Below are 26924 nucleotides of genomic sequence, written 5' to 3'. Positions count from 1 at the left end.
TTTATCAGTACTTTCCATTTTGTCACACAGAATATTAAAAAGACATATACTCAAGGGTTGAGATTTAAATAGAAATTTTACTGCTTTATCAAGGACACTCTTAAATAAAACTGGTATTTTTTTTAAACTATGAATGCATTTTAGTGAAAATCAATGACTACTAGCATACTTTGGTGCTCGTGCCTTCATTCATGCTAAGCAAGGTGCAAGCTGTTTACCCACCAATGCTTTTGCAGCATCAGTGAAAATGTCAACATAGTAAAAAAGGCAAATAACATCCTAGTATTATGAAAACAGTTTTGACCTCACTGACTCCTCTGAAAAGGTTTCAGGAATCCTCAGGGGTTCATGAGCCACACTTTGAGAATTGCTGATCTAGACTGACTTCTCCATTCCCCCCTGTCCCGCTCCCTCCTCAGCCAACTACAATCTGGCTTCTGTTGCCAAAAGGCCGTTATTTTACCAAGATCACCAATGATATCCAAACTACTAAGTCCACTGAATATTTTCATTATCATTTTTATTACCCACATCTCTGTAGCATTTCACCCTACTGATCACTTTCCTCTTGAAACTCTCTCTGTCTTATTCCCATAATATCATTCCTGCTACATATTTGAGCCATTTCTCAATATTTGTAGGCTCTTCTGCTTCTAGCCATTTCTTGAATGTTGGTATTCCCTAGGATTCCATCCTTGGTTTTCTTATTCAACATACTTTTTCAAGATGATCATTTTATTCCTATAGCTGATTACTCTCAAAATAGCTAAATATCTAGCCTGGACTTCTCTACTAAATCCATATATATATGTACACGTGTGTGTGTGTGTGTGTGTATGCATGTATATGTGTATATGTATGTGTTTATATATACATGCATATACACATACATACATATATAATACTGCTAGACATCTCTATTTGAATGTCCCACTGACACCTTAACATCAACATGTACAGAAATGAACTCATGTTCTTTTCCCATTAAGTCTGTCATCTTTCCTATACTTTCCATTATGGTGAGTGGTCCTACCATGCACCCAGCTGCTCTAGCCAGAAACTTGGCAGGCATCCATGATTCTCTACCCCATCTCCTGCCACCCATATTAAATCCATCACCCACTACTATCAGTTCTACCTCCTAAATCTCTCTCATGCCCTTACCCTCCTCCTCTTCACCCCACTGCCACAGTTCAGGCTCTTTGCCTTAGCTAATGACCCAGTTTATCCTGAGCCATGATTACTTCAACAACCTCAAAACTAATGCACGTCTCTAGCCCAGCCTCACTTTAATCCATTATCCATAATGCTACCAGAGCAGTATTTCTAAAATGCTAATCTGATCATGCCATTCCCCTGCTTGAAACTTTTTAGGGTTTCTCTTTGCCATCATGATGAAATCCAAAATCATTACTATGACATACCAAATCCTTTATTATCCAGCCACATCTCTGCTTCTGAAACTACAATCCAGTCACGCTGCATCTCCTCAAACATGCTAATTGTTACATGTATACATCTTTACCTATTATACTTATATATGCAAGAACCTACCTCCTTTCACCGAGCTACTGCTACTTATCCTTTAAGGCTCATCTCAGATATCATCTCCTGCAGGAAACCTCCTCTAACCAACCCTGACCTCCAGTCAGGGTTAGATGCCTATTGTATACGTACCTCATAAATGTTTGTAGAAATTAACTGAACAAATTCCACTACAATGAAAACCAACATAGAGGAGATTTTGATATTTGCTAAATACAATTTAAGATGTATATTAATTTGCATGTGTTTGTAAATTTTAAGGTGTAAAACTTATGGGTTTTGTTTGTTTTTTTACAATTTCAGTATATAGCAAATTAGGGCACAAACTTCACCTTTTATTTCTTCTATAACCCTTCAAAACAAATCAGTTTTTAATTGAAGGATAATATCTTGCACATACATAATACTTTATAGTTTTCAAAGCACTTTCACAAACATCCTCTCAAATACATTGCCACATACAGTCACTGAGTTAGGAAAGCTAGGTTTCAACCCCGTTTTGCAGAAGAGGGAAATGAGATACAGGGAGAAAAGGTTATTTGCCTGAGGTCACTTGGTCAGTAAAGTGCCCTATCTAGAATTCAAGCCTTCCTATTCTCAATCCAGTGCTCTTTCCAGCAGAACATGCTCTGTATTCAGCAGATGTTCAACAGAATTGTTTTGCCAACGAAATAAGCAATCAGTGACCACGTGCAGATGAAGGCATCATTTTCAAAGTAAATGCTTTGGCCTAGCACATGGGCATCCCTCTGCCCATTCCACACCTGAACCCACAGTATCAAATTCTTTCCAATCTGTTTAATTTTAAGCAGCACTTAATTTTTCCCATCTTTCCACACATTTTCTTGCTTCCTCTTTCCCTTCTTTGAGTTCCTTTTTTCTCTTTCATTCCTTTCTTTCACTTCCCTTTAAAGTTTATTCTCTTTCAATTTTCTTACTTTGCCTTCCTAATTTCTTAAATTCTCACAAACTTAAAAGCTGTCGTACCATAAACATCTCAATGGCAATACCAAAACTGGAATTTATTCTGAAGCTTATTTAAAATCCAGTCTCCTAGATTTGCTAGTGATGGTTTCCTAAAATGCCTTTGTGTACTGTGAAAAAGTGTCTTACCTGAAGGTCTGTGCTTTAACTGCTTATATAGATCAATGGCACGCTGTTCCCTATGAAAGAGAAAAAAAGGTTCTATATGTGAAGATAGTTTAATGACTTTAATAATCCCCAACTTGAAATGAACAACATTATTTGAATAGAGTAATGATCCCATTTTAAAGCAAGTACATATTGCCAATGAATATTTTACAGAGCGTTTCACTGGGTAATAAGCAAGATCTTAAGATGCAACGTTTAATAAATTAACACTTCATATCTGCTCTGATCTACTATCACATATATAATGTCCTTGCACCACAAACACTTAAATGGGAAAAAATTATGACCTGTGATTAGAGAAAAAAAAATCTCAAGTTTCTAATCAAAACACTTAGGAAGTTAACCTTATTTAGGGAATCTAATAGACAATATCTTCCTTGAACCAGAAGTATGGTAAGTAGGGAAATAGTTTGTGACTAGAATACTTGAAAATTTCTTAACACTCACATGAAAAGATGTTTCGATTGATTTAAAAAGCAAAGGTCAACCCAAAGAGTTACTTCCAAAACTTCCTGTGACTAAGAAAGAACTTCCTTTTTAAATATGATGCCAAAATATTTGGGGAAAGGAAAACTGTAGAAAAGAATCACATATAGACTTAATCTGCCAGAAGTACAAAGAACGAATAATCTGCTACCAAAAATTACAGACACCAACACCAACAACACGAGTTCACCCTTACAGAGATTCCATCAAGTCTCCCTGACGTCGTCCATAGGGGCTCTTCTGTAGCTCCATGATTTCAGTGTGCAGGGACATGATCTGATCCTCCAGGTACCCAATGACACCCACCTAAAATATGATGAAACACAAAAGAAATGACAGGCTCACCACCACACAACACAAAGAACTCAGAGAATGACTGGCTGCAGTAAGAGAACTAAGTGATTTAATGCAAAACACTGATTTTGTTGAAGCCTTTTTATCTTTCAGATTATGACATGTAATTTTCACATGAGCACCAACTTATTCCTAGGCTTCTCTCTTTTCTCTCCTGACAACAGTAGACTACTAGCATTTTCTTTTTTCTCCTGAGAAGCAAAAAGATAAAAGTGTCACTAACAAGAAAAAGTGGCCATCAAAACCACCGCATCTCAGTTCTATGATTTTCATTGCCTCCCAACTGCCTTGAATAAGGATGCAGAAAGATAAAGGCATGGGATTTCCCAACCCAGGATACCAACTGCCCCACCCATGCCCTCAGGGAAGTGCTGGCATCAAGAAGAGCAACAACTTAGTGGGACCACAGACAGATGTACCGGGTAAGGAAGGAATCTGCCACCTAGCGAATGATCTATACCTAGTGTGACCATGTAACTTATTTTATATAATTTATTGTCCGAACTAGCATAATTTTGAGAGTATTATTGATAATTATGGCAAGACAGGTATAAACTGAAACTGTCCCAGGTAAACCAGGATGTCCAGCCATCCTATCTAAACCAGTCATAAAAATAACAGTGATAACTACCATCTGTTATTCACTCCCATTTAATCTGTATAACCCTATTAAAAAAAGGTACAGTCCCTATAATATCATATGGAAACTGAAGCTCAGTGAGACTTCAATTTAGTCTCTTTTGCCCAAAGCCTTGGTTTTCATCCACTATGGTACTTCCCTCTATATATACAAAGTATCTACTAGATATTTGGCTGATATTCAGGAATGACATGAAAAATACTCTACAAACCAAAACCAAAGACAATTTCTAAGGGAGACCTCAGGAATTAATAAGCACACAAAGTGAGCTCAATGATTTTACCTCAGCATAGTGGATAGCCTTTTCTTCCATTTCTTTCCATGCTTTTAACATTTTTTCTGAGGCTAAAAAAAAAGTCTTAATTGGTTATCTCAGAAATAGCCATAGCTTTAATTACTGACCTACCCATCTTCTTGCCATATCAACATCAAAAACAGAGTTATGAGTTGAATCGTCCCCCCAAAAGATATGCTGAAGTCCTAACTCAGTACCTCAGAATTTGACCTTATTTGGAAACAGAGTCACTGCAGATGCAATTAGCTAAATTAAGATGGACTCAATCCAGTATGACTAGAGTCCTTATAAGAAGAGAAGAGACACAGACACAGACACATGAAGGGAAAGCTCCATTTGACAACAGAGGCAGAGATTTAAGTGCTACAGCTGCAAGACAAGGAATGCCAAGGATTGCTGGCAAACCATCAGAAACTAGGAAGAATCAAGGAAGGATTCTTCTCCACAGGTTTCAGAGAGAGCATGGCCCTGCCAACACATTGATTCTGGACTTCAAGCCTCTGAAACTGTGAGATAATAAATTTCTGTTGTTTTAAGCCACACAGTTTATAGCAATTTGTTATGGCAACCCTAGGAAGCCAACACAGATGATTTTCTCTTTAAAAAAAAAAAAAAAGAAAGAAAAATTTAACAGTAATACATGAACATGATCTTTTTAAAAAATCAAATACTATATTGGGGTATAAAAAGAAAAGTCTCTCTCTTCCCCTCCATCCTCCACCCTCAGGGATCCCTCTGTTAGTCATTTCTTACATAGACACATACATATCCTTTTCTCTCACAAATGGGACCATCTATATATACTTTTCCTTCTTTGCTTTTTTCCCCAACTTAAAACATTGCTGCCGTTAAAGACCTAAGTGATCTTTTAACATCAGCACACATAGGGCTACATCACTCTTTTTAAACAGCAGTATAAGATATACAACTGACAAGTCAAAGATAATTTGATAAAATAATTATACTGTTTGCCATTCATCAGAAGGCCTATAATATACAAATATAAATAAAACATCAATCATAGAACCAGCTTTAGTCGGTAAATTTATTTACCCAACTAGACACTGCTGATCATTTATTCTGAAATACACATGCCTTGCTCAAGATAAGTATACAAACCAGATTTATTTCCCAAAAAGAGATCTGTTTCATGAAAGAAAATAGAAATGCTGAAGGCGACCCTTTTGGTTTATTATTTGAATTTTAACTCTGCTTTTCACATTTCCTTAGTACATCTGAAGGGAGATAAACTTGGAGTGAAATACTGAAAAATTGGAGGCTGCATACAATAAAAAACAGTGGGACTCCACGGTAGGTGGTTTGGGGGAAACAAAAACCCTGGAATTATTTGTGCTATTATTTATAGAAAGATAAGTAGTTTAAGACTTCCCAGGCTAAGAAGTCACCCCAATACAGACTTTGTATCTATTTTCTAAATGAGGTTTGACAATTACAAATTCTTAAATCATTTTTGTATTTTTCTGAAGCTGAACAATTTTAGTCCAACTGTGGTGGTGGTGGTGGTGGTGGGGACGGGAGGTGGGCAGGGAGGGCAGGGGGGGAATAAAGTTGCTCAACTAAAGGTTAAAAAAAAAACAACTAACATTCAAATCAAACACAGTTTATGATGATCTGAGATGTCCTCTCTCTTGTTCTAGTATGAACGTAAGTGAAACAACTGGCTAAGAAGAAGGCAACATAGCAAATGGCTTTAAGAGACTAGACACTTCTTTCAAATACATTACCCAACACTTACATATCCCATAAGTCATCTGCTCACTATATCTTTCCAAGTCAAGTTGAATGCTTTTGTGAAAAAACTCCAATTTAGCTTTCAGTTGCTGAGATGCTGAGATTAAAGTGTTCTTCATTTTTGTCAAGTTAGCATTATATCTAAGAAGACTTAACCTAAACCATAGCAAGAAAAAAAAAAACATACAAGCATTTCAGAAACACTGGACAAAAGTTTAAAGACTCAAATTGCCATAAGCCTAAAGCCTATGTTTCTATAAGAAATAGGTGATCTCTAGAATCTGTTCTCTAAAGACTTCCTGCCCATGATACTCTATGATAAAACAATCTTCTTATACTAGGACTGCTCAGGAACTACTGTCAAGCTTTTGCAACTGGATGGTTTCAGACCATTAGTAAGAATTCTACAAGTCTGATCAGAATATTACATTTCAAATTGGCCCAGTATATAGTATTGCATGGGATATTGACTAGTGAAAACTGGCAAAATTAATTCTTGAGCATTAATGCACATGACATTGGGCGTGTAAACAAGAGAATCCACTTACATTGCTGCTCTCTGTCCCTGAAAGAGCCTGCTGTAGTCTTCTTTTAGCCCAGACACATAGTGCACTGCTTCAGCCCATACTTTACGCAGCTGTATAATTGGAAGCTGTATTTTGCTGTCCTGTACTATGTGTAAGAAGTTGGGGAAAAGGAGAGGGGAGTTACTTTTTAAGATTCTAGAGTTCATTTATTATTCTTTGTGATTTCCTGTCCATACAAATAGCATTCCCATAGATACTAGAAACGGATGCTAGAAAGAACCACTTGTTACCGTTTCATTCAGTCAATGTACATTTACCGAGCACCTGTACGCCTAACATGAGCCCTCCAGATACAAGGGGAAATAAAAATGAAGAAGACGTAATTACTACATAATTGCAAAGCTTACAATTATTCCTGTCTATTTTTTCCTTGCTTCTCTCCAACCTGGAATACTTTTTTTTCTCTCCACTAATTCAAATTCTTTATTTCTTTGAAGATCTAAATCAAGTCCCACGTCCTCCACAATCTACCACAGTCTTTTCTGCTTCTGAATAACAAATTTCATCTCCTGGACTACCAACCCAGCTTCAGGAAAACTTTATTTTTTACAGTATGTAATTACAGGGTAAACAGCAGCTTAATAAGAAATGCCTTCCTCAATGTAAGACTTACGAAATTATCTATTTATGATTATCTCTTGTCTTTTCTTTGGTAAAAGGAATGCTTCTTTCTAAAACCATGGCAGGTATATATTAAGTTCAATGAAATTCCATTTTAACATTATAAAATTCTCCAAGATTGAAGAGAGATTCATCTCATACTTAAGGTGGCAATTATATTCTCTGTTATTCTTTTCCAATGTAAATCTTCAGAGAAAGGTCACTACACTAGATTTCATATTGAGAAAACACATTATCTGAAACAGACTTCAAAAAAATAAAGCTGTGTATCTGGAAAAATCTTTGCCTCTCCTAATAATGATTAATAGCCTCAAATAACTTTTCTTCTGTTTTTATATACCCACACTTACTCCTGAGGCTTCCTCTAACAGACCAAACAAACAAAACAAAACAAAACCCACACCTTTTAAAAAAGAGTCTGGGTGAGGAGAGCCTGGAAGAAAAACCATATACTGTCAAAAATAAAGTCTGAAAGGGCCTAGAAATGATACCCCAAGTATCATATCAAGTATACAGATTTTGGTTTCTAATACTATTCTCAATTAAAATGAAAGGAACCAGGGCTCCTTGGAGAAATGGCCGATTCTAGGACTAGGGCAGGAAATTTAAAAGATGGTCCTGGAATACCATGTGGTACCAGAAAGTAAGGAAGTGCTTAAGAAAACAAAAACAGAAACACCCTTATTGATGGGGCAAGTAAAAGGGGCACAGGAAGCCAACTGAAAGAGCTCCTAATGTAAGCTCCAACAATTTGAACAACAAAATAAATAAACTAGCATTGGATTATAATCCATAATATAAAATAAATATCCATGAATTCAAATTGATATAATAATTGAATAAATTAATAAATGGGAAAGAAGAGATAAATCTTGTGTGCAAAAGAATTACAAATAAATTATGTAGATACTCTACCCTAAAGGAGGGGGAGCATAACTCCCGCTCCTTAAGTGTGGGTTCTTGCACAGTGATTTCCTTCCACAGAGTACAGTATGGAATGGGGGGAGAAAGACTAAACTTTACAGTGGAGAAAGCTGACAAACACTACTTCAGCCAGGTGAGCAAGGTCAATACTAATAATCATTAATCATGTTGACAATATGTACCCTTTACATAATGTGATGAAAACAGCACTTGAATTCTGTGATCTTTCTCTCAAAAATCCATTTTCCTAGTCTAATCATGAGAAAAAAAATCAGATAAATTGCAACAGAGGGGCATCCTACAAAATATTTGACCAGTACTTTCAAGGTCATCAAAAACAAGGAAAATCTGAGAAACTATCACAACCAAGAAGAGCCTAAGGAGACATGACAACTAAATGTAATGTGGTATCCTGGATGGGATTCTGGAACAGAAAAGGGACATCAGATTAAAAACTAAAAGAAATCTGAATAAAGTATGAACTTCAGTTAATAATAATATATTGGTTCATTAATTGTAACAAAAGTATCATACTAATGTTTAAGTTGTTAACAATAGGGGAAGCTATATGTGTGGGGGAGGGGAGTAACATAAGAACTCTATACTATCTGCTCAATTTTTCTATAAATCTAGAACTGCTTTTAAAAAAAAAACTAATGAAAAGGAAAGATTATATAATTTCAGCCCTTATGCCCAATTTTGTTCTTGATTTTATAATTTTGTGCTTGTTTTTAGTTTTGGGTAGACAGAAATTGATCACTTAACTTCTTCAAAAGAAAATAATAATTCTCTCAGGATAAATGAAATCATTTGCATGTTAAGCAGTACTCATAGGATAAAATAAGTATTTGAACATGCTTAAATAATGAAGGAGAAACTAAAAAGTGGGCTTAATTAATAGTGAAGATTCATTGTTTTATATGTGAGAACCCTATCCACAGGAAAGTAAGTCTTCTCCCAAATGAGGGATCTGGTGGTGATTTAAAATCTACCTCTTCACCTTTCAAACCATACAAACCCATCTTTCACCACATATAGAAACCTGAAGTATGAGACACAGAACAGAAACACCAAAGGACCATTTCTACTAGTCATGTTGAGTCAAAATTATATTATTTCAGATTTAAAGCTCAGTCAGTAAATGAACTATACTTACCAATATAATTTACACAGTCAGATAAACTTCTGGAAGCAAATGGTCCTTCATATACAGTCTTGCTTTTATCAAACAGATAAATCATATAGCTATCACAGCCCCTCTGAAAGAGAAACAAACAATTAAGAAAAAAGATCCTTGAAAATCCTAGGTTCTCTGAGTACCTAAGCATCAGATTTCCTACTTTGAAATGCCAATGGTGAAGTCAATTTCATTAGCATACATCTCACAGATTTAAGGTCTAAACTTTTGTTTAGGAAAAATAAATAAGTAACTGTAGTATGGACTAAAGTGAAAAACAATCACTAGACCCAAAAGGACAAAAGCAAAAAGTCATAACAACATATATCCATAGAATGGGAACACTATTCAGCAATCAAAAGGAATAAAGTAATGATATGTGCTATGACATGAATGAATCTCAAAAATATAACAGTATGAAAGAAATCAGACACAAGAGATTATAGATTATATGATTCCATTTATATGGAATGTTCAGAAAAGGCAAATCTATAGAGGTAGAGAGTAAATTAGTGATTTTTCTGGGGTGGACAGAATGGATATTAACAGTTAATGAACATGAAGGATCTTATTGAGATGGAAGTGTTTTAGAACTGATTTATGATGATGGCTGTGCAATTAGGATAGTTTGCTAAAAAAAAATCACTAAATTGTACACTTGAAAGGGTAAATTGCATGATATATAAAATATGCTTCAATAAAGTCAAAAAAAGAAAAATGAAAAAAGAGCCATGACCAAAATCATATTTTACCATCCATCTATCCTCTAACAAGACCTATGAGACTGCTGGTCTAATTTGAAGGTTCTAGGCTTTAGTACAAAAAGGGGAAAAAAAAGGGAGGAGGGAAGTGGCACCAAAGAGAAAGTCATGCATAGTTCAAAACAATAAATGTTTCATTTCTATCTTTTCACCTTGCAAAGCAATAAGCGTAATGAGTAGGATAAAACTAAAAGAAGAATTCTAAGATGCGGACCATCCCCCAAAGGATTCCAAGTATACATCAAAAATGCAGGGCATGCAATCCCTCTGTGCAAACAGATTTCTTATACTCTAGGTATATTAGAATTGTCTTACAACTCCATCCAAAACACACTGAGAGGCTGGTTTCCGAGGATCCAAAGAAATTCCCGTCTCTGAAAGAAGCTCTTGAGAACCAGTATTTATTCCAGTTTCACGCTCAATACGAGACTGTAGTGAATGAAGACTTTCATCAGGTGGTAACAGAAAAGAAATGATCTTTGCAGAAGTCATATTTAGGATGTGTACTATCTGTTTAAATAAGAAAAAAGAGAAATAACTATTGATCATTTGCTACATAAAAGATTCAGTGCTAGATACTAAAGAGAATTTAAGCAAAAGGCATTATCTCTGCATTAAACAAGGTTCATTCATTTTCCAAAGTGAGATCGCCTTCTATAATTATAGAATGACATTCTGAAAACTGAAGAGTAGAGTTTACTTTTCTACTGCAACAGATGTTAGTTCCAAGGAATAAAGTTTCAAAGCTCTAGGGATGTACAAAATCAAGAAATAAAACCCCCAATTTAAAAAGGTAACACGTACAGAAAAATGGTACAGATGAACTGGTTTGCAGGGCAGAAATAGAGACACAGATGTAGAGAACAAACGTATGGACACCAAGGGGGGAAAGTGGCGGGGAGGGGTAGTGGTGGTGGGATGAATTGGGAGATCGGGATTGACATATATACACTAATATGTATAAAATAGACAACTAGTAAGAACCTGCTGTATAAAAAAATACATAAAATTCAAAAATTCAAAAAATAAACAAATAAATAAAAAGGTAACACTTTTTTGAGAAATATATCACTGACCTGGAAGGAAATGTTTATGAATTGCCTAATAGATGCCAACAAGTTAAGTGCTTTCACATAACGTCCTGTTAATTAGATCTTCTAATCTCCATTTTGGCAAAGACAGAAACCAGAGCTCTGAGAACTTCTTGCCTAAAGCCCCAATGAAAATAGCCTGATACAGGCCAAGTAAGTGTGAGACTGAGTTAGGTGGGGCTCTACCCCAGTAACCAAGGACAGCCACAGAGTTAGAGGTCAGTCTTTTGAACACTACATAATTTTAAATCCTTTTCCTTCTACTGTCCTTAGATAAGCCATACAAAATTAATACCTATGTTTCCCCAACGCTTCACACTGACTAGTGTATACAAATGATTAAAATTATCTCTGCTAGAAATGTTTATTACAGAAGTAAAGCACTAACTTTCTTTTAATATATAATAACCTTCTAAGTTTAAAAAAGGTGGGGGGAAGAGAAGGGAATCTTCCAAGTTGACATGGATTACAGTACAAGCATAAAAGCTGGGACCTTCCATTCCATCCTGGCCTAGGCAGATTTCACACTGTGACAGTGGCCACTAAGAACAATAGCAGAAATTTAGTATGAAAATCCTAAGGTGGACATTTACTTTTACATAGGGTATATTTCAAACTAGGGTGGGGTGATCATAGCATCCCACTACTAAAGCCGAGCTAGAAGGGAGCAAAAGAAAGCATGAGGAAATACAACCTAAATTAATCCTTTTGTTCACTCAAATATTTGATAAGTACCTACTATGGTACATACTATTTAGTGTGTTGTGCTAGTAATGGGTATGCAAATTGAGTAACTTACTGATCCTTGCCCTCCATAGGATAATAGTCAAATAAAAGATATTAAGAAACATTAAAAGAACTAAAATACAATGCAAAATGCAATAGGTACTGTAATGATGTAAAATATTGTGCCGATTCCAAAGGAGATTACTTGGTGGGAGGAGAGGGATGCTTTATAAAGGAGGCACTATTTGAGCTATACTTTGAAAAGGAAGAATGATTAGAACAAGAAAAGATTGAAAGAAGAAAGGTTCTTCTAGGTAGAAAACAAGGTAGGCAGAGAGGTAGAAAGGGATGAGCATAATCAGAGAATATAAATTATTCAGTTCAAATGTACCTAAAATGATGACCCCTTAGGGCATAACAGGAGCTAAGCCTGGAAGTGCAGGATGAAATGAGACCAAGATAGATTCTGAATACCAATGTAAGAGTTTGGACTTTGAAAGGGAACTATGGAAGGCTTTCTAAATTGAGAACCTGGCAAGTTCAGAATTGTTAAAACATTCAAAAGATAAATCTCACAAAATAATTGGATATGTAAATTGAAGGAGATGGAATAGTCAGACAGCCAAAGTTTCCAACCTAGGTAACTGGAAGGGTGACAGTGCAAGTAAGAGGCACAGGAAAAGCTGCAGAAGTAACTAACGGAGCAAACGTGCTCAGTTTTTAATGAATTATGTCTTGGATAAGTGGGACCACCAAGTGTAGTTATAAATACTCCACAGAGAGTTGTATAGTCACAACTAAGGAGATAAATTTGGAAGTTATCCATATTCAGTTTATAGTTAAAGTTATACAACTGGAGAGACTGCCAAAGAAAAGGAAGAAAAGTAATATGGAAGAAGAGAAAGCTAAGGAGCGACTCTTAGCAGCAAAGAATGTTCAGTATACTTTTTTCAACTTTGCTACATAAAGTTTTTCATAATAAATAGTTGGAAAAATCTGCAGACTCGCTAAACTTTTTTTTTAAGGGAAAGAAATATTTCAGTAACTGTTTTGTTGATTTCTTCTTTAAATGAAAATAAAACAGATGTCATTCCCTCCTTGAACAATGTAATAAACACCTTAGAAAAATGCCCTGCAATAACACCAACCTGTTTTGCAGTTCATGCTTCTGTGTTCATGACATTCCCCTGCCTGTATATCTTTCCTCCTGCCCATTCCCAGGATTAACACTTCCTTATCCTTCAAAATTCAGTCCTATTATTACGTCTGGGAAGCATCCCTGAACTACTATGAATAGTACCCTATACATACCTTATTCTGTACAACCTCAAAATAATACTGATCCTTTAAAGAAGACATTACTGTACCTGAGCTATAAGTAAGTATATGTGTGTGTGTGTGTGTGTGTGTGTGTGTGTGTGTGTGTATTTTTTAATTTTTTTTTTTTTGCCCAGATTCACAGATATGCAAACTGTGGTGTTGCAAACTGAACTAAAGTCTATAAACCACAAAACACAAAAGGACTCTTTCCCCATGCTCTATGACAAGCACATGCTCACAGACCCCTTCCAAGTAAAAGTGATGCTATGATTACCATGACAAGGCAAAAAAAAATCTGAGATAAAAACCAAAATTTTTTGAAGGCAACAAAGAACTAAAGAGTGTTACCAAGTCCTGCTTGTCTAACACATTAGGGGATGATTTATTCCTTGGCACAGTAGAAGAAAACCAAATCATGACACCAGATATCTTTTCAATGTCAGCCAAGAATGACACCAACATGGCCTCAAGTTCCTATTTAAAAAAGTATATCAACATGAGAGTAAAACTCTCACGTAGTAGTTATATGACTACTTCTTTCTCATTTCAATTTTAGAAATGCTATCTGCTACAAGCAATCAACAAATATGAAAAGACCATAGATGAGAGTTGTTTTTGGGTATACAGCATAATAGAACCTCTCATTCATATCACTGGATATTTACTGAGAACCTGGTACATGCCCTGCTTTGTACACAATGCCGGCATAGGGACGGTGTGGTGGTAGGGTAGACAACTGTTAATAAAAGTAGTAAAAACAATCCTAGCATTGAAAAGACAATCTGTATAGACAGGCATGAGTGGGAGATGAGAAACAATTAGAGAATATATAATAGTAAAAATGATTAAATGACAAACTGTGAAGTACAGACCATTCAGAGAAAAGGAGAGTTGAATACGTGCCAGCGTAGGTGAGGAGATACACAGAGATAGATATCAGTATGGGCAGAAGCATCTGTCAAAGCACAAAAATGCATAATGGGCTTGATGGCATAAGGAGCAGTGACAAGCTGGTCCTAAGTGAAGTAAAGGGTAAGAGAAACGAAACAAGCACTTGGATGGGGTGGACCTGAATTAAGAAAGCCCCCAAAAGCCAAGCAGATCAGTTTAGACTTGACTTGGTAGGCAAGAGAGAACTGTTAAGTCTCTTGGACAGGAGAATAAAAAAGCATTTTCAGAAGATGAGACAGTTCATGTTGCATGGACTGTAGGATGGAAAGGAAATATAGAGGCATGAAAGCCAGGTAGGAACCTTCCTCACCAAACCAAATCTAGTATGATTAGACCTAAATGAATGAGGTGAAATGGTACCAATATGAGAAAGGGGAAAATCCAAAAGATGCTACAAAGGAATAATCAACAAGACCATTTCAAAGTAAAACTGAGAACGCTTACTAAAGAAATAAAAATGCATCCACTCTAAGGATATCATCTTCTTTTTCATATAAGCATCAGGAAAAGATTATTAAAATATATTTATGCCCATTTTCCAAATAAGTTAACTTCAATGCAAGTCTTATGAAGTAGACCCCATTCAAACTAACCTTCAAATTCAGAATGTGATCCATTAATACAAAACATCTTGGCTGCTTCAAAGTAAGATCAATAGGTCCTCCTCTCTGCTGAGGATCCCAGTTCAGCATCAACTGTAGCCAGTTTTCCATGGGTTCTACTATTAAACTAGAAAACATACAAAAATGGGATAACACTCATTACGTTCCAATTTTCCTTTAGTTTTGTAAAAAAAAAAAGAAAAGGTAGTTTTATAGGTTGTCCATTTCCTTTGTCATTATTTGAATCATTTTATATCTTACTTTCAAATAATTCATGAAATGACACATGACAAGCTTTTCTTCCATAAAAAACAACCCCAAACGCACATATGCAAGTTACCAGCAACTCCAACAGGTGAATCCAGTTCCATTCCCTAAGGAATCCATTCACCATAGTATCCCAAGAGTGTTCTTAGCACCTAAGCCAACCAGTTGAATGGCAGTTCTTGTTTCCACTAGACCTGTGCTGTCCATATGGTTGCCACTAGTCACAAGTGGCTCTTTGCATTTACACTTAAGTTAATTAAAATTAAATAAATTTCAAATTCAGTTCTTCAGTCATACCGCCCACCTTTCAAGTGTTCAGATACTCATGTGGCCGGCACAGATATAAAACATTTCCATCATCACAGAAAGTTCCACTGGATAATGCTGCTTGAAACAGACAACAACTCTACTGTTCTTTTACAACCCTGAAGAAGCTGAGGCAAACTTCCTCAACTAAAATATACATACCTACAAAGGCTATTTGGTTGAGGTAAATGGCTACTAAACCGAACTTCTCCTGTCATCTCTTCGCATGCAAATATACACTTTGGATCCTTCTTCTTAATCTTCTCATGCCTATAAAAACAAAAGCTACCTCAGTTGACAACCTGATTCTCTCAAACACTAAGAATTTCTGCCTTTTAATTTTATTCAATTATGTGTTAAAAAGCAATTATACCATTTAAAGAAAGGCTGGGGGGGAAGCGGGCAACTGAAAATTTCCATTCCCATTAATCATAACAAAGTTCTCTTCCATTGCTTACCAGGTAAATGGCTGCAGATGATGCAAAAAAGGCCTATACCCAGCAATACACTCAAACACCATGGTCCCAAAGCTCCAATAATCAACGGTGGCTGTGTAAGGCTTATTCTCAAAGAGCTCTGGGGCCTTAAAAAGAAAAAAATGCTTTAAACATCAACACTATAAGAGAAAAGCTACATGAGTTCTGAACTATTATATTCACAACCTTCAGAAATAAGAATGAGAATCCTGTACACTTAAATTCAAAGAAACAATACATGTCTTACCAGATACTGCAATGTTCCCACAAAAGATGTACACAGACTTCCTTGATCAACATCTTTGGCATATCCTAAATCAATTATTTTATGCATAATCTGCAAAATAGTAAGTATTAAATGGTTGAGAAATTTGAAAAGGAAAGGCAATGATGTCCTTATAAGGCTCTGGAGAGGGTGGTGGTGAAGAGCATGGGCTCTGAAATAACACAAACATGTTTCAAGCCTGAGCTCCATCATTTAAATAGCCATGTGCTCTTGATCAAGTTACTTAACTTTTCTCAGTTTCCTATGTAATGGTATTACTAACAATCCCTACTTCACAGAATTGCTATTAGGAATCAATGAAATAGTGAAAATAATTTAACAGTGTCTGACATATGGTAAAAACTAAATATAGACTGGCTATTAATTTTTATTTTGGTATATTCAGAATAAGCTTGATCCATTAAAACTGGAAGGCAAAGGCAACTTCCAAACTTGTAAGAAGCATCATACCATTTTAGAGTGGATCAATGTGAGTAAACACCTATCTAACTTCAAGAATATCCTGAAGTCTCAGGATACAAAAAAACCCCCAAATAGTTGGTGCAAAGCATACACAAAGGGCTTCTAAGAGAAGATGCATCATCAAGGTTTCATCACCTCCAAATGATCATTATCTTCACTACCTAAGGCCACACAATCCAATTCAAGGTTCAGATTCTTGGCTTTATGTCTTTATTGGAATGGAATTTGGGCACCAGAAGCAAGAAAACTGCTCATATTACTTTGATAAAAATATACGTTCCAGGAATCAATTCACAATTTCTGGTTCTTCTCAAGATGACTCTTTTAGGAATCTGAGGAATCAAGGTTTTGAATTTTAATTAAATATAGAACTTAGGACTTTTGGGGAGGAGAAAGAGTTTTGTTTTGTTTTGCTTTGCTTAAATAAGAAACATACTTTAAACATATTTTTTTCTTAAAGCAGACGGAGGATGTGTTTTTTGGATGTGCTTTGTAAGGATTAACAAATTACTTACTCACTGCCTACCTCTGCTAGATACTGTGCTGGAAAAAAGAAATGAACAAGGTGTAGTTCCTTCTCTAATGGAGCTAACTGTATTAGCAGAGGAGACAAACAACTAAACACAAAACCACACTTCAGTGTAGTGAGGGCTGGGATGAAGTATAGAATGCTATGGAGGGCACCAAACCTCAAAGACTAAACTACATCATGGAGACTCTATTCGATTGGCATGGACATTTCTTCAGGTTTTACCTACCTTTCCACCAACATCCTGAAGAACTATGTTTTCAGGTTTTAGATCACGATGTATAATTTTGTTTTCATGCAAATATCGTATCCCAGATCCTAAATAAAGTTTAAAATGTATTTTGAGGTAATAAACAACACTGAATTTAAAAAAATTCATCTCACATTTTGTACAGATCTGCTCTGATGCTCGAATTTATATGGACCATCATAACTACGTGATTAATGATTTAATAGAAGCTCAGATTTTCTCCACAGAAAATCCAGTAACAAATACTGCAGAATTATAACATGTACTCATTTAACTTATGAAAATTAATATTAAAAAGAAATGGAACAAGCAATTGAGAAAATCCCTGTATTTATCATTGGAGCCTTTCCTTCCGACCTAGATCACCCTCTTCAACTAGACTTTTGCCTCTGTGACCTAAGAAAAGAAGCAAAATCAAAATATACAGAGAAGCATAGTCTGGGCTTTTGAACTTCCTCCAAGGGCCTATGTCCTGGTTATTTTAGGAATTCTGCAGAAGTAATTATGATTAAAAAGCGACTTCACCCTAAAAGAACCTGGGCCCATGAGATGCAATGTCACTGGTAAATAAAGTTACTATGTTAATCAGGGAGGGAGCAGGAGTACAACTCAATAAGGTCATTTCACACCATTTTTTTTTCTGGCAATTGGAAGATCTAGTAGTCAAATGGACATCTAGCCAAACACAAAAAATAAAAAACAAAATATCCTAATTTTAACTTAGCATCAACTGTAATAGTTAAATTTTTCTAATAATTTCTTATAGATAAAAAATTTCTTATAAAGTTTCTTATAGTTAAAAACCTATGCTTTGTACAGTACATCAACAATTCTCCTAATTCCCAAGTAGTATATAGAATCTTTTATAGACCAAAGGGGCATTAAATTATGATGGCATTTTCATATTGATTACATACCTATATCACTCAGTAAAGAAAGTATCTGGCTTTCTTTAAGTCCACAGCAATTTTCTGGTTTGTTGAGTAGCTAAAGAAAAAAAAAGTCTAAAAATGTATATTGCCAATATTGCTGGGCAGTAATACCGATACATTAATCATTAATCATTATACTCTGAGAGAATACTCAAATAAGAAAATAAGTCATGATTAAGAAAATATAAGGAGGAAAATTACCAAATCCATACTGAGGACATGTAAGTTTCATGACAAGGTTTATACAAGTAAAAATAAAGGGAGAAAGTTTTTGAAATAGAAGTTGAAAAATCTCACAGATAAATATGTAAAGATAGCCATATGGTAGGTTTAAAATGAGATCGGAAAGAAAGATTTGCAACAGAGAAAACAACTTATTAATAAACACTTTAAACATTGATACTGTGGACTAAAACCATCAATACAGTCCCATACTGAAAACTGCACCACCAATAACAAAAAATGCATGTTCTAAATCAGGGGTCAGCAAACATTCCCCGCAAAGGGCCAGAAAGTAAGTACTTTAGGCTTTGCAGGCCATATAATCTGTCACAATTACTCAACTCTGCTGCTATAACAAGAAACCAGCCACAAAAGCAGATAACAGGCCATACACTCCAGACTCTTACTCTACTGTATTGAGTGGGATTTGAACACTGCTAAAGTTCGTGATTTACTATCTCATCATCTCAAGACATCCACACTACCTTCCGGAGATCTCCTCCAGAACAATATTCCATTGCTAGAAGAGGCACATCATTAATCAAAAAATTCAATTCCTCAGGAACATCACAGGCCTTTACAACATTGGCGTGGTTCAACCTAACAAGGGGAAAACATTATAATAAAAAATTTGTTTCCAATGAAAAGGGACTGAGTTTGAAATGGTAGTTAATTGGGGGGCAGTGAGGCGAAGAAAGGCTGACATTATTTATAATATTCTAATCTCTCATTTGTATAATTAAAAATTAATACTTGTTAAAAAGAAAATCTAGATAAAAATACTATCACAATTACTACTATTACATTTTTATATGCCAAGTAGTAAGCACTTTACATACATTAACTCATTTACTTATCACAATAATCCTACTATAGGTAGATTTATTAAGAGTTTCACCACACAGGACAAAACTGAAGCACAAATTGGTTAAGTAACATAAGATCACACAAGGAGTAAGTGGTCAAGTAAGGATTCAAATCTGGCAGTCTGGCTCCAAAGCCTATATCATACTACCGCTCCCATAATCACTTACAGTGTCACCCAGCTGTGATCACTATTAAAATTTTGGCATATTTCCTCCCAGTTTTTAATTTGTGCACAAATACATTTTTTTCAATAAATATCGAATCACATTATATATTATTTCCTAACATCTTTTTTTAAACTTAGCAATATATCATCCCATCATCATCATCATCATCATCATCATCATCATCATCATCATGCAGTGGATCTCAAAACTGGAATAGATTCCCAGGGCCTAAGGACCTAAAGAAACAGAATTTCCATGTGTAGGGCCTGAGGATTTATATTGTTGACAAGCTTTCCTAGTGATTCTGCCACACAGCCAAGTTTCAGAACCATTATAGTGCATCAAGAACACTGAAGTCAGAAAGTACTTATTTCAAATCCAGACTCTTATTACCTACCAGTTGTATGACTCTATAAGCTTCAACTTCCTGCTCTATAACATAGAGATAATGCCTAAACTCAGGGTTGTTGTGACAACTAGAAGAATTACTTGCAAGCACATATTAGCACACTACCTGTGGAGGTTTTAAAATATGTCTACTTCTCCTTCAAAAGTTTAATTCTCTTTCCCTTGAGTAGAGGCTGTATTTAATGACTAATTTCTAACAAATAGAAATTATTTGTAGGACTTCCCTGGTGGCGCAGTGGTTAAGAATCCGCCTGCCAATGCAGGGGACACAGGTTTGATCCCTGGTCCGGGAAGATCCTACATTCCGCAGAGCAACTAAGCCCGTGCGCCACAACTACTGAGCCTGCACTCTAGAGCCCACAGGCCACAACTACTGAAGCCCGTGCGCCTAGAGCCCGCGCTCCGCAACAAGAGAAGCCACTTCAATGAGAAGCCTGCGCTCCGCAACGAAGGGTAGCCCCTGCTCGCTGCAACTAGAGAGAGCCCGCGTGCAGCAAGAAAGACCCAATGCAGCCAAAAATAAATAATAAAATAAAATAAATACATTTATTAAAAAAAAAATTATTTGTAAAGGATGGAGTGTTACCTCTGAGGAAAGATCATAAAGATATGTCAGCTTTCAACTTGCTCTCTCTCAGATTACTGACTTTGGGGAAAGCTAGTTGACATGTCATGAAGACATTCAAACTTCCCTATGGACAGGCCCATATGGTGAGGAACCGATGCCTCTAACGAACAGACACTAAATAAGCGTGGAAGTGGATACTCCAGCCCCACTCAAGCCGCTGGATGACTGTAGCTCCAGTCAACATTTTGAGATGTTTCAGGAGGGATCTCCTGAGTCAAAACCACCCACCTAAGTCATTCCCAAATTCCTAAACCACAGAAACTGTGAGATATCAAGTTTGTTGTTTTAAGCCACTAACTTTGAAGATAATTTTTTACAAAGCAATAGATACACTGTTTAACAAAGTAGGTGAGAGTAAAGAAATGAGAGTAGTGATTGTTATTTAACTATAAAGTGTAATAGATGAGCACTGCCCAAGATCTAGAAGAAACAGATTCTGCTCTCAGAAAGCTGAGTCTGATACCTAGCTGACTTTTTAAACTAAACCTACTTAAGCATGATGTGATATTATTACTTGAAATAGAACACATATATTTAATGAGAAAGAAAAATATGTTCGCCGAAAGATCCTAAGAAGAATAGATTCCTAGCCTCCTTCCCTATGATGACATCTGGATGGGCTGCAAAACTGGGGAAACGTAAGTCATCAAGTACACTTACTTCTTCATGATCTGGATTTCATGGCACCACCGTTCTCTGTTTTTGGTGCTTAGCTCCAGGCGACAAGACTTAATTGCTATTTTGAGATCAAGTTCCTGCCAAAATAGAAAATCAACAGAAAATTATAAATTAGGTTCTTGTGCAGATTTACTTGCTAAGAAAGAAATGCCAACCCGGGGAAACAAAACTCTTTAGCTTTACTAATTAAACATATTTATCCACAGTTCTCTTGAGCCAATGCTTTTGCCAGGTAAACCATGAGACTATTAAACTAATGCTTTAAAACTGACCTTCAAACACACCAAAGCACACAAGCAAAAAGTCACTGAGGCTGATCCTATAACAGATCTCTTCAGAACACTGTCTCACATATACTGCTAGAATAATACAAAGGCCCTGTCTCCCTAGTAAACTCCTTTTTGAATTTAGTCAAGACAGCTAACAAGGGCCCCAGGCTCCAGCATAACTAGAATGAGGAGAATAATTCAGGGTTCCCAGGCTCAACAGCAAGAAATAGTTTTAAGATGACCAAACCTAATACAAAAAAACTCCAAAATTAGTTCCTAACCTTTGCATTTCAAATGACATTAAAAAAATCTTAACAATGGGGCTTCCCTGGTGGCGCAGTGGTTGAGAACCTGCCTGCCAATGCAGGGGACACGGGTTCGAGCCCTGGTCTGGGAAGATCCCACATGCCGCGGAGCAACTGGGCCCGTGAGCCACAACTACTGAGCCTGCGCGTCTGGAGCCTGTGCTCTGCAACAAGAGAGGCCGCGATGGTGAGAGGCCCGCGCACCGTGATGAAGAGTGGCCCCCGCTTGCCACAACTAGAGAAAGCCCTCGCACAGAAACGAAGACCCAACACAGCCAAAAATAAAAAAAATTAAAAAAAAAAATCTTAACAATGATTGTATATTTACATATCTATAAAATGAACCTAACAGCTCTTGCCTCTATGACTAGTAATTTAGCCAATTCTAACTGAAATTAAACCCAACCTGATGCACATTACAGGAAGTAGCCAGACCTCATCACATTCTGGCAACAGTAATAATGCAGCCCAGGAACAGGAAGCAAGACAGCTTGTATGGGGTGGTCTGAAATGGGGGATAGCTAAAGATAAGACAGCTGATGTATAGACAGTAAGGACCTAGGACAGACTACAATCCAACCTAACCACTGTCCTCCCTCCCTTCAACCTTTCTTTTGTTTTGCGTAGGTACCCAGTTGCTGCTAGGTCCCATGTAAGCTTTTACTACCAGGGAGTCAATCTAACCATGAACAACATTAAGTCCTAAATTATCATATGAATAAGGCAGGAAGCTATCTATTTCGAAAAGATCCCATCCTATAGGATCCTTCAACTTCTCAGTTTATATTTCACCTACTCTGTGAAGGCCTAATTCACTCTACCTTTTCACAAAGAATGTTCTGTGGAAAGTTTATGGATGTCCAGCAAAACAAAAAAAGAAGAGTTCTGTGTTAAAAAAAAAAAAGAAGGTAATATTCGGGAGATGGATGGTGATGATGGCTGCACAAAATGAGAATGTACTTAATGCCACAGAACTGTACACTTAAAAATGGTTAAAATGGCAAATGTTATGCCATTTTAACAATTAAAAAAATTGGAAAATACTAAGTTCAATTAGTTTCTTTACTATAGGACTTCACAGAGCTTTTAATATGCTAATGTGGGTTATGACTCTCCAAATGAAGAAGTATTATATGCAGCATTTATACAATGTATTGATCACTGTGTCCTTTTTTCAAAGCATTTCACAAGGTTAGTTTTTCCAAACACGTTTTGAGATGTGCTACCCTATTATTCCCTAGGAAGAGTTCTTTGGTTATTTTGCCATGCTTCCACATCACTTTACAAGTACCTTCATTATATAGGGTACCAAATTGTACTTAAAGTGTCTACTTCTCCCACTAGGCTTGAAATTTCCTTGAGGGCAGAAAATACTGTTTTTGTTGATTCTGGTACCATCAGCACCCAGCACAGTAATCAGCTAAATAAACCATCTCACATCCTTTTCCCTTTCTCGTGATTTAAGCAGCACAGGTGAAATATGGAGATGTGGCTTCCACCAAAACATAAGGATCTTGAAAGTTGTAAACTCAAAGCTGTAAGTGAAAAAGTAATTATGCTGTTTTCAAGTCTTATGACAGAGTATTTCTTCTTTTCTCACTACAGGCTCAGTTGTCAAACATCCCAGTTCTGGGGAAGGGCCACTGTGGACATCTGGAAAGTTCCTGAGAGATTTCTAAGATTCTAGAGGAACCCAAATCTCTTCCATTTAAAAAGTGATGAATTCCATAGAGACAGAAAGTAGAATGGTGGTTGCCAGAGGTTGGGGGGAGGAGGAAATGGGGGCGGGGGGTGGTGTTATTATTGTTTAAAGGGTACAAAGTTTCAATTTGGGAAGATGAAAAAGTTCTGGAAATGGATGGTGATGACTGTTGCACAACAATGTAAACGTACAATGCTACGGAACTGTACACTTAAAATGGTTAAAATGGTAAATTTTATGTTATACATACTTTACCACAATTTTTTTTAAAATTGATTTATTCATCCATCCCCAGCCAGGGACCAAGCAAAGCAGTCACATAAGCATGCTAGCATGCACACTTCTTTTTCTTATGACCAGACTGATGGGGAACTTTAGATAACAAGACCACAGTCAATATTCTGCTGGAAGTATTTGGCTCCCTCTCTTTACTCTTTGAGTGCCTTATGTCTGATGGTGAATATTATTAAATTTACTACTTGTCTGGCTGTCAAAGTACTTAATGCCTTAGTCCTTCACCTTCCTTTCTCCCTGTCTCCAAGATTCCCTCCTATGCTCTATCTAGAAACCTGCTTCACAAAATGTCCTCAGTTATATCAGTGACATTTGTCATTGCAACTGCCACACAAACAAGCCTATTCCTCCCAGGTAGATTCCCATCTACCCTATATGGTGGGCTCTCTACTCACACCCATATTTCTTAGGACAGCAAATCAGGCTTTCTCCTCTTCAATCCACTTCTTAATTCATAGGGCAATGCAAGCATTTTAGTAATACCTTAACTGTTCACCTTGTCCCATCTGTTTCTCCACACAGATTTATCTTTTACAAAAAATCTTTGAGAACACCACTTTCACCTTGACATTTCCGTTTTTAATGTCAGTTAATGATGATGAAGATGATGACAATAGCAACAACATAGCAGCAGCAGGAGCTAACATCTGAGGGCTTACCATGGGCCAGGTACTCTATTTAGCTTTAGACACATCATTACCTTATTTAACTCTCAAACAGACCCATGATGTATATACATTATTATAACCATTTCATACATGACAAAACAAAAGCTATACTGCAGGGATTATTATCCCAGGGTCTATAAACCTAACAGGTCTGTGAATGTCCTTCAAAAGAGCATGGACCCCCTCAAATGGCCATGCATAAAGTTGTGTGGGTATGCATCTGTGCATGGGGAAAGGGTTCATAACTTTTATTGGTGTATCAAAAGACTGGCTCAAACATTATTGTTAGCTGCTGCTACAATGGTTAAACATTTTCAGTTAAATCAAAGCACAATTCCCAAGTCTGATGTTGGCTGTCTTCCACCTGCTAGAGCACCTCACCCTCAATCTATCTCCTTCCCTTGTGAAGCCATGATCATTTTCACCAGCTGATCCTCATACTGTTCCTTACCTAGAACGCATCCCCAATTCCGAAGCCTACCCAATGCGTCCAAAAGCTTAACTGTGGACCCACCATGACACCGTCCTTATCTACTCCAGGCACTACAGACATCACATGGCCTCCAAGCACACACATGAACACACATTCCAACAGGCAGGCCCATCTTCTCCCCCACTTATGCTCATAACACACACTCTGATGTGCGTCTGCCTTACACACCCTGACTCTACATTCAGAGGGACACATACGAACCGTCACGCTCAGTAAACACTTTGTCACGTCTTGACAGTCATAACAAAAGTTCCCCATAACAGCTCTACCTCACACACACTGACCAGGACCTCAACTACAACCTCGGACTCAGACACCAGGCTCACAAACACAACTTGTGCGCTCTCTCTCTTACACACACACACACACACACACACACACACACACGCTCACTGGCCCACAATACTGCCCAAGGTCTCACCACCAATCTCTCACATACAGTCACTGTGTTCCACAGGCGCCCTGACAAACACCCACCGCCGCTCCCTCGCGCGCCCCGCCTCACCCGATGTTGGTACAGGCAAACATTCCCGAAGCCGCCGGTGCCCAGCCGCTCCCGCATCTCCCAGGGCCCGCCCGCGCCCGGCCGCAGCCCCGGGGGCCGCTCCATGGGGCGGGAGGGCTAGCGGACTCACGTTCCGCCACTGTTCTGAGGCCGGTTCCGGGCTGCCGAGGCTCGCGGGTCTCTCTTCTCGCGAGAGGATGCGTCACTTCCGTTAACTGCGACAGGAAAAACCCCGCCCCAACTTCTCCCGGGGACCGCAGGAGCCCAACCGGGGAAATGGTGGGGAGAGGAGGCGAGCATTTTCAATGCATTCTAAGTGCCCTGGGAATTTTCGTGGCTGAGAGAACCCATATGTGTTTTTCCAGTCTTCAAAAATATAAGATCCCTCCAAACCCTTCATTCCCTTTAAATCAGTTTCCAAACCAGTCTTTCCCGTATTCGTCTTTTCTAAACGTCACGTCGTCTCCACCCCTGTCCACACTTCACCTTTCTTCAGACCTCTGCCATCTATCCTCCAGCTTCACCACCCTCTGAGCTGGCACTGGCAAAGGTCACCAAGGATTTGAATATTGCGAAATCCGTAGAACTAGAAAGAATTCTGCGCTAACAGGCCCACTGATGCATTAGGCTTCGTAGTTTTTTTTCTTCTCTTAAATGATTAATCATCTTCCATTGACAGTCAGGTCGGCTCTTCTTTTGCTTGACTTCCTATACACCTGTTCCAGGATCTCCCCTATAACCCCAAACAACTCAAGGATGTGACGCTGTTCTGGAGTAAAGAATGCTCCTCCTTACTTCGGGAGCTTCTCCCTAAACGCCCTCACTGAGCTTGCTGTCAGGCATACCCCCAGTTGTGGGTTTGCCAGCGTGGTAGTTCCTCATTGTGGGGATTGTTTCCCATGAGCAATGCAGGGCTGCAGGGGCAAGCTTCCGAATGCTATTGGTGCAACAAGAAGTGCTTCTGAGTGGCAGATTGCCTTAGAATAGGGGAACCAGCTCCCCGTTTTCACTTTGAGTTGCTTGTATGCTTCACGGAACTTGGGGATCTCATCAATCACTCCAAGGTATAACATCAGCATGGAATTAAATTCTCTAAAGAAATGTGTCAGCTCTGTTAAGTGTGGTCATTTGAACCTCGTTTGAGATTATGTGCACTTGAACCATGATTTGTGCAGCCCGGCCTACGAACTACATAGAATTCCAGCTAACACTTTGTGACACATGAT

General features: G+C 37.5%; 1 protein-coding gene across 4 annotated transcripts in view; it reads right to left on the bottom strand.

Moving 5' to 3' along the window:
* Positions 1-25868, bottom strand: part of CHUK (component of inhibitor of nuclear factor kappa B kinase complex) — a 33958-nt gene extending 8090 nt beyond the window's left edge. For all 4 annotated transcript variants that reach the window (XR_451442.2, XR_451443.2, XM_007187362.2 and 1 more), the window contains exons 1-16: positions 25699-25868; positions 21445-21539; positions 19200-19314; positions 18478-18547; positions 17540-17628; positions 16281-16370; positions 16016-16140; positions 15720-15827; positions 14976-15111; positions 10610-10804; positions 9513-9615; positions 6773-6896; positions 6229-6380; positions 4461-4522; positions 3380-3489; positions 2659-2708 (exon numbers count right to left, since the gene is read on the bottom strand). Coding sequence is in view for 2 of the 4 variants with exons in the window: in XM_007187362.2 (XP_007187424.2) it covers positions 2659-2708; positions 3380-3489; positions 4461-4522; positions 6229-6380; positions 6773-6896; positions 9513-9615; positions 10610-10804; positions 14976-15111; positions 15720-15827; positions 16016-16140; positions 16281-16370; positions 17540-17628; positions 18478-18547; positions 19200-19314; positions 21445-21539; positions 25699-25803 (1729 nt within the window). In the remaining 2 variants the exon portion in view is untranslated. The remainder of the gene's footprint in view (positions 1-2658; positions 2709-3379; positions 3490-4460; positions 4523-6228; positions 6381-6772; positions 6897-9512; positions 9616-10609; positions 10805-14975; positions 15112-15719; positions 15828-16015; positions 16141-16280; positions 16371-17539; positions 17629-18477; positions 18548-19199; positions 19315-21444; positions 21540-25698) is intronic.
* Between the last annotated feature and the right edge of the window lie 1056 nt (positions 25869-26924).

Source organism: Balaenoptera acutorostrata, chromosome 16 (genome assembly GCF_949987535.1).
Source record: "Balaenoptera acutorostrata chromosome 16, mBalAcu1.1, whole genome shotgun sequence".
NCBI lineage: Eukaryota > Metazoa > Chordata > Mammalia > Artiodactyla > Balaenopteridae > Balaenoptera > Balaenoptera acutorostrata.
This window is presented reverse-complemented; position numbering and strand designations above follow the sequence as displayed.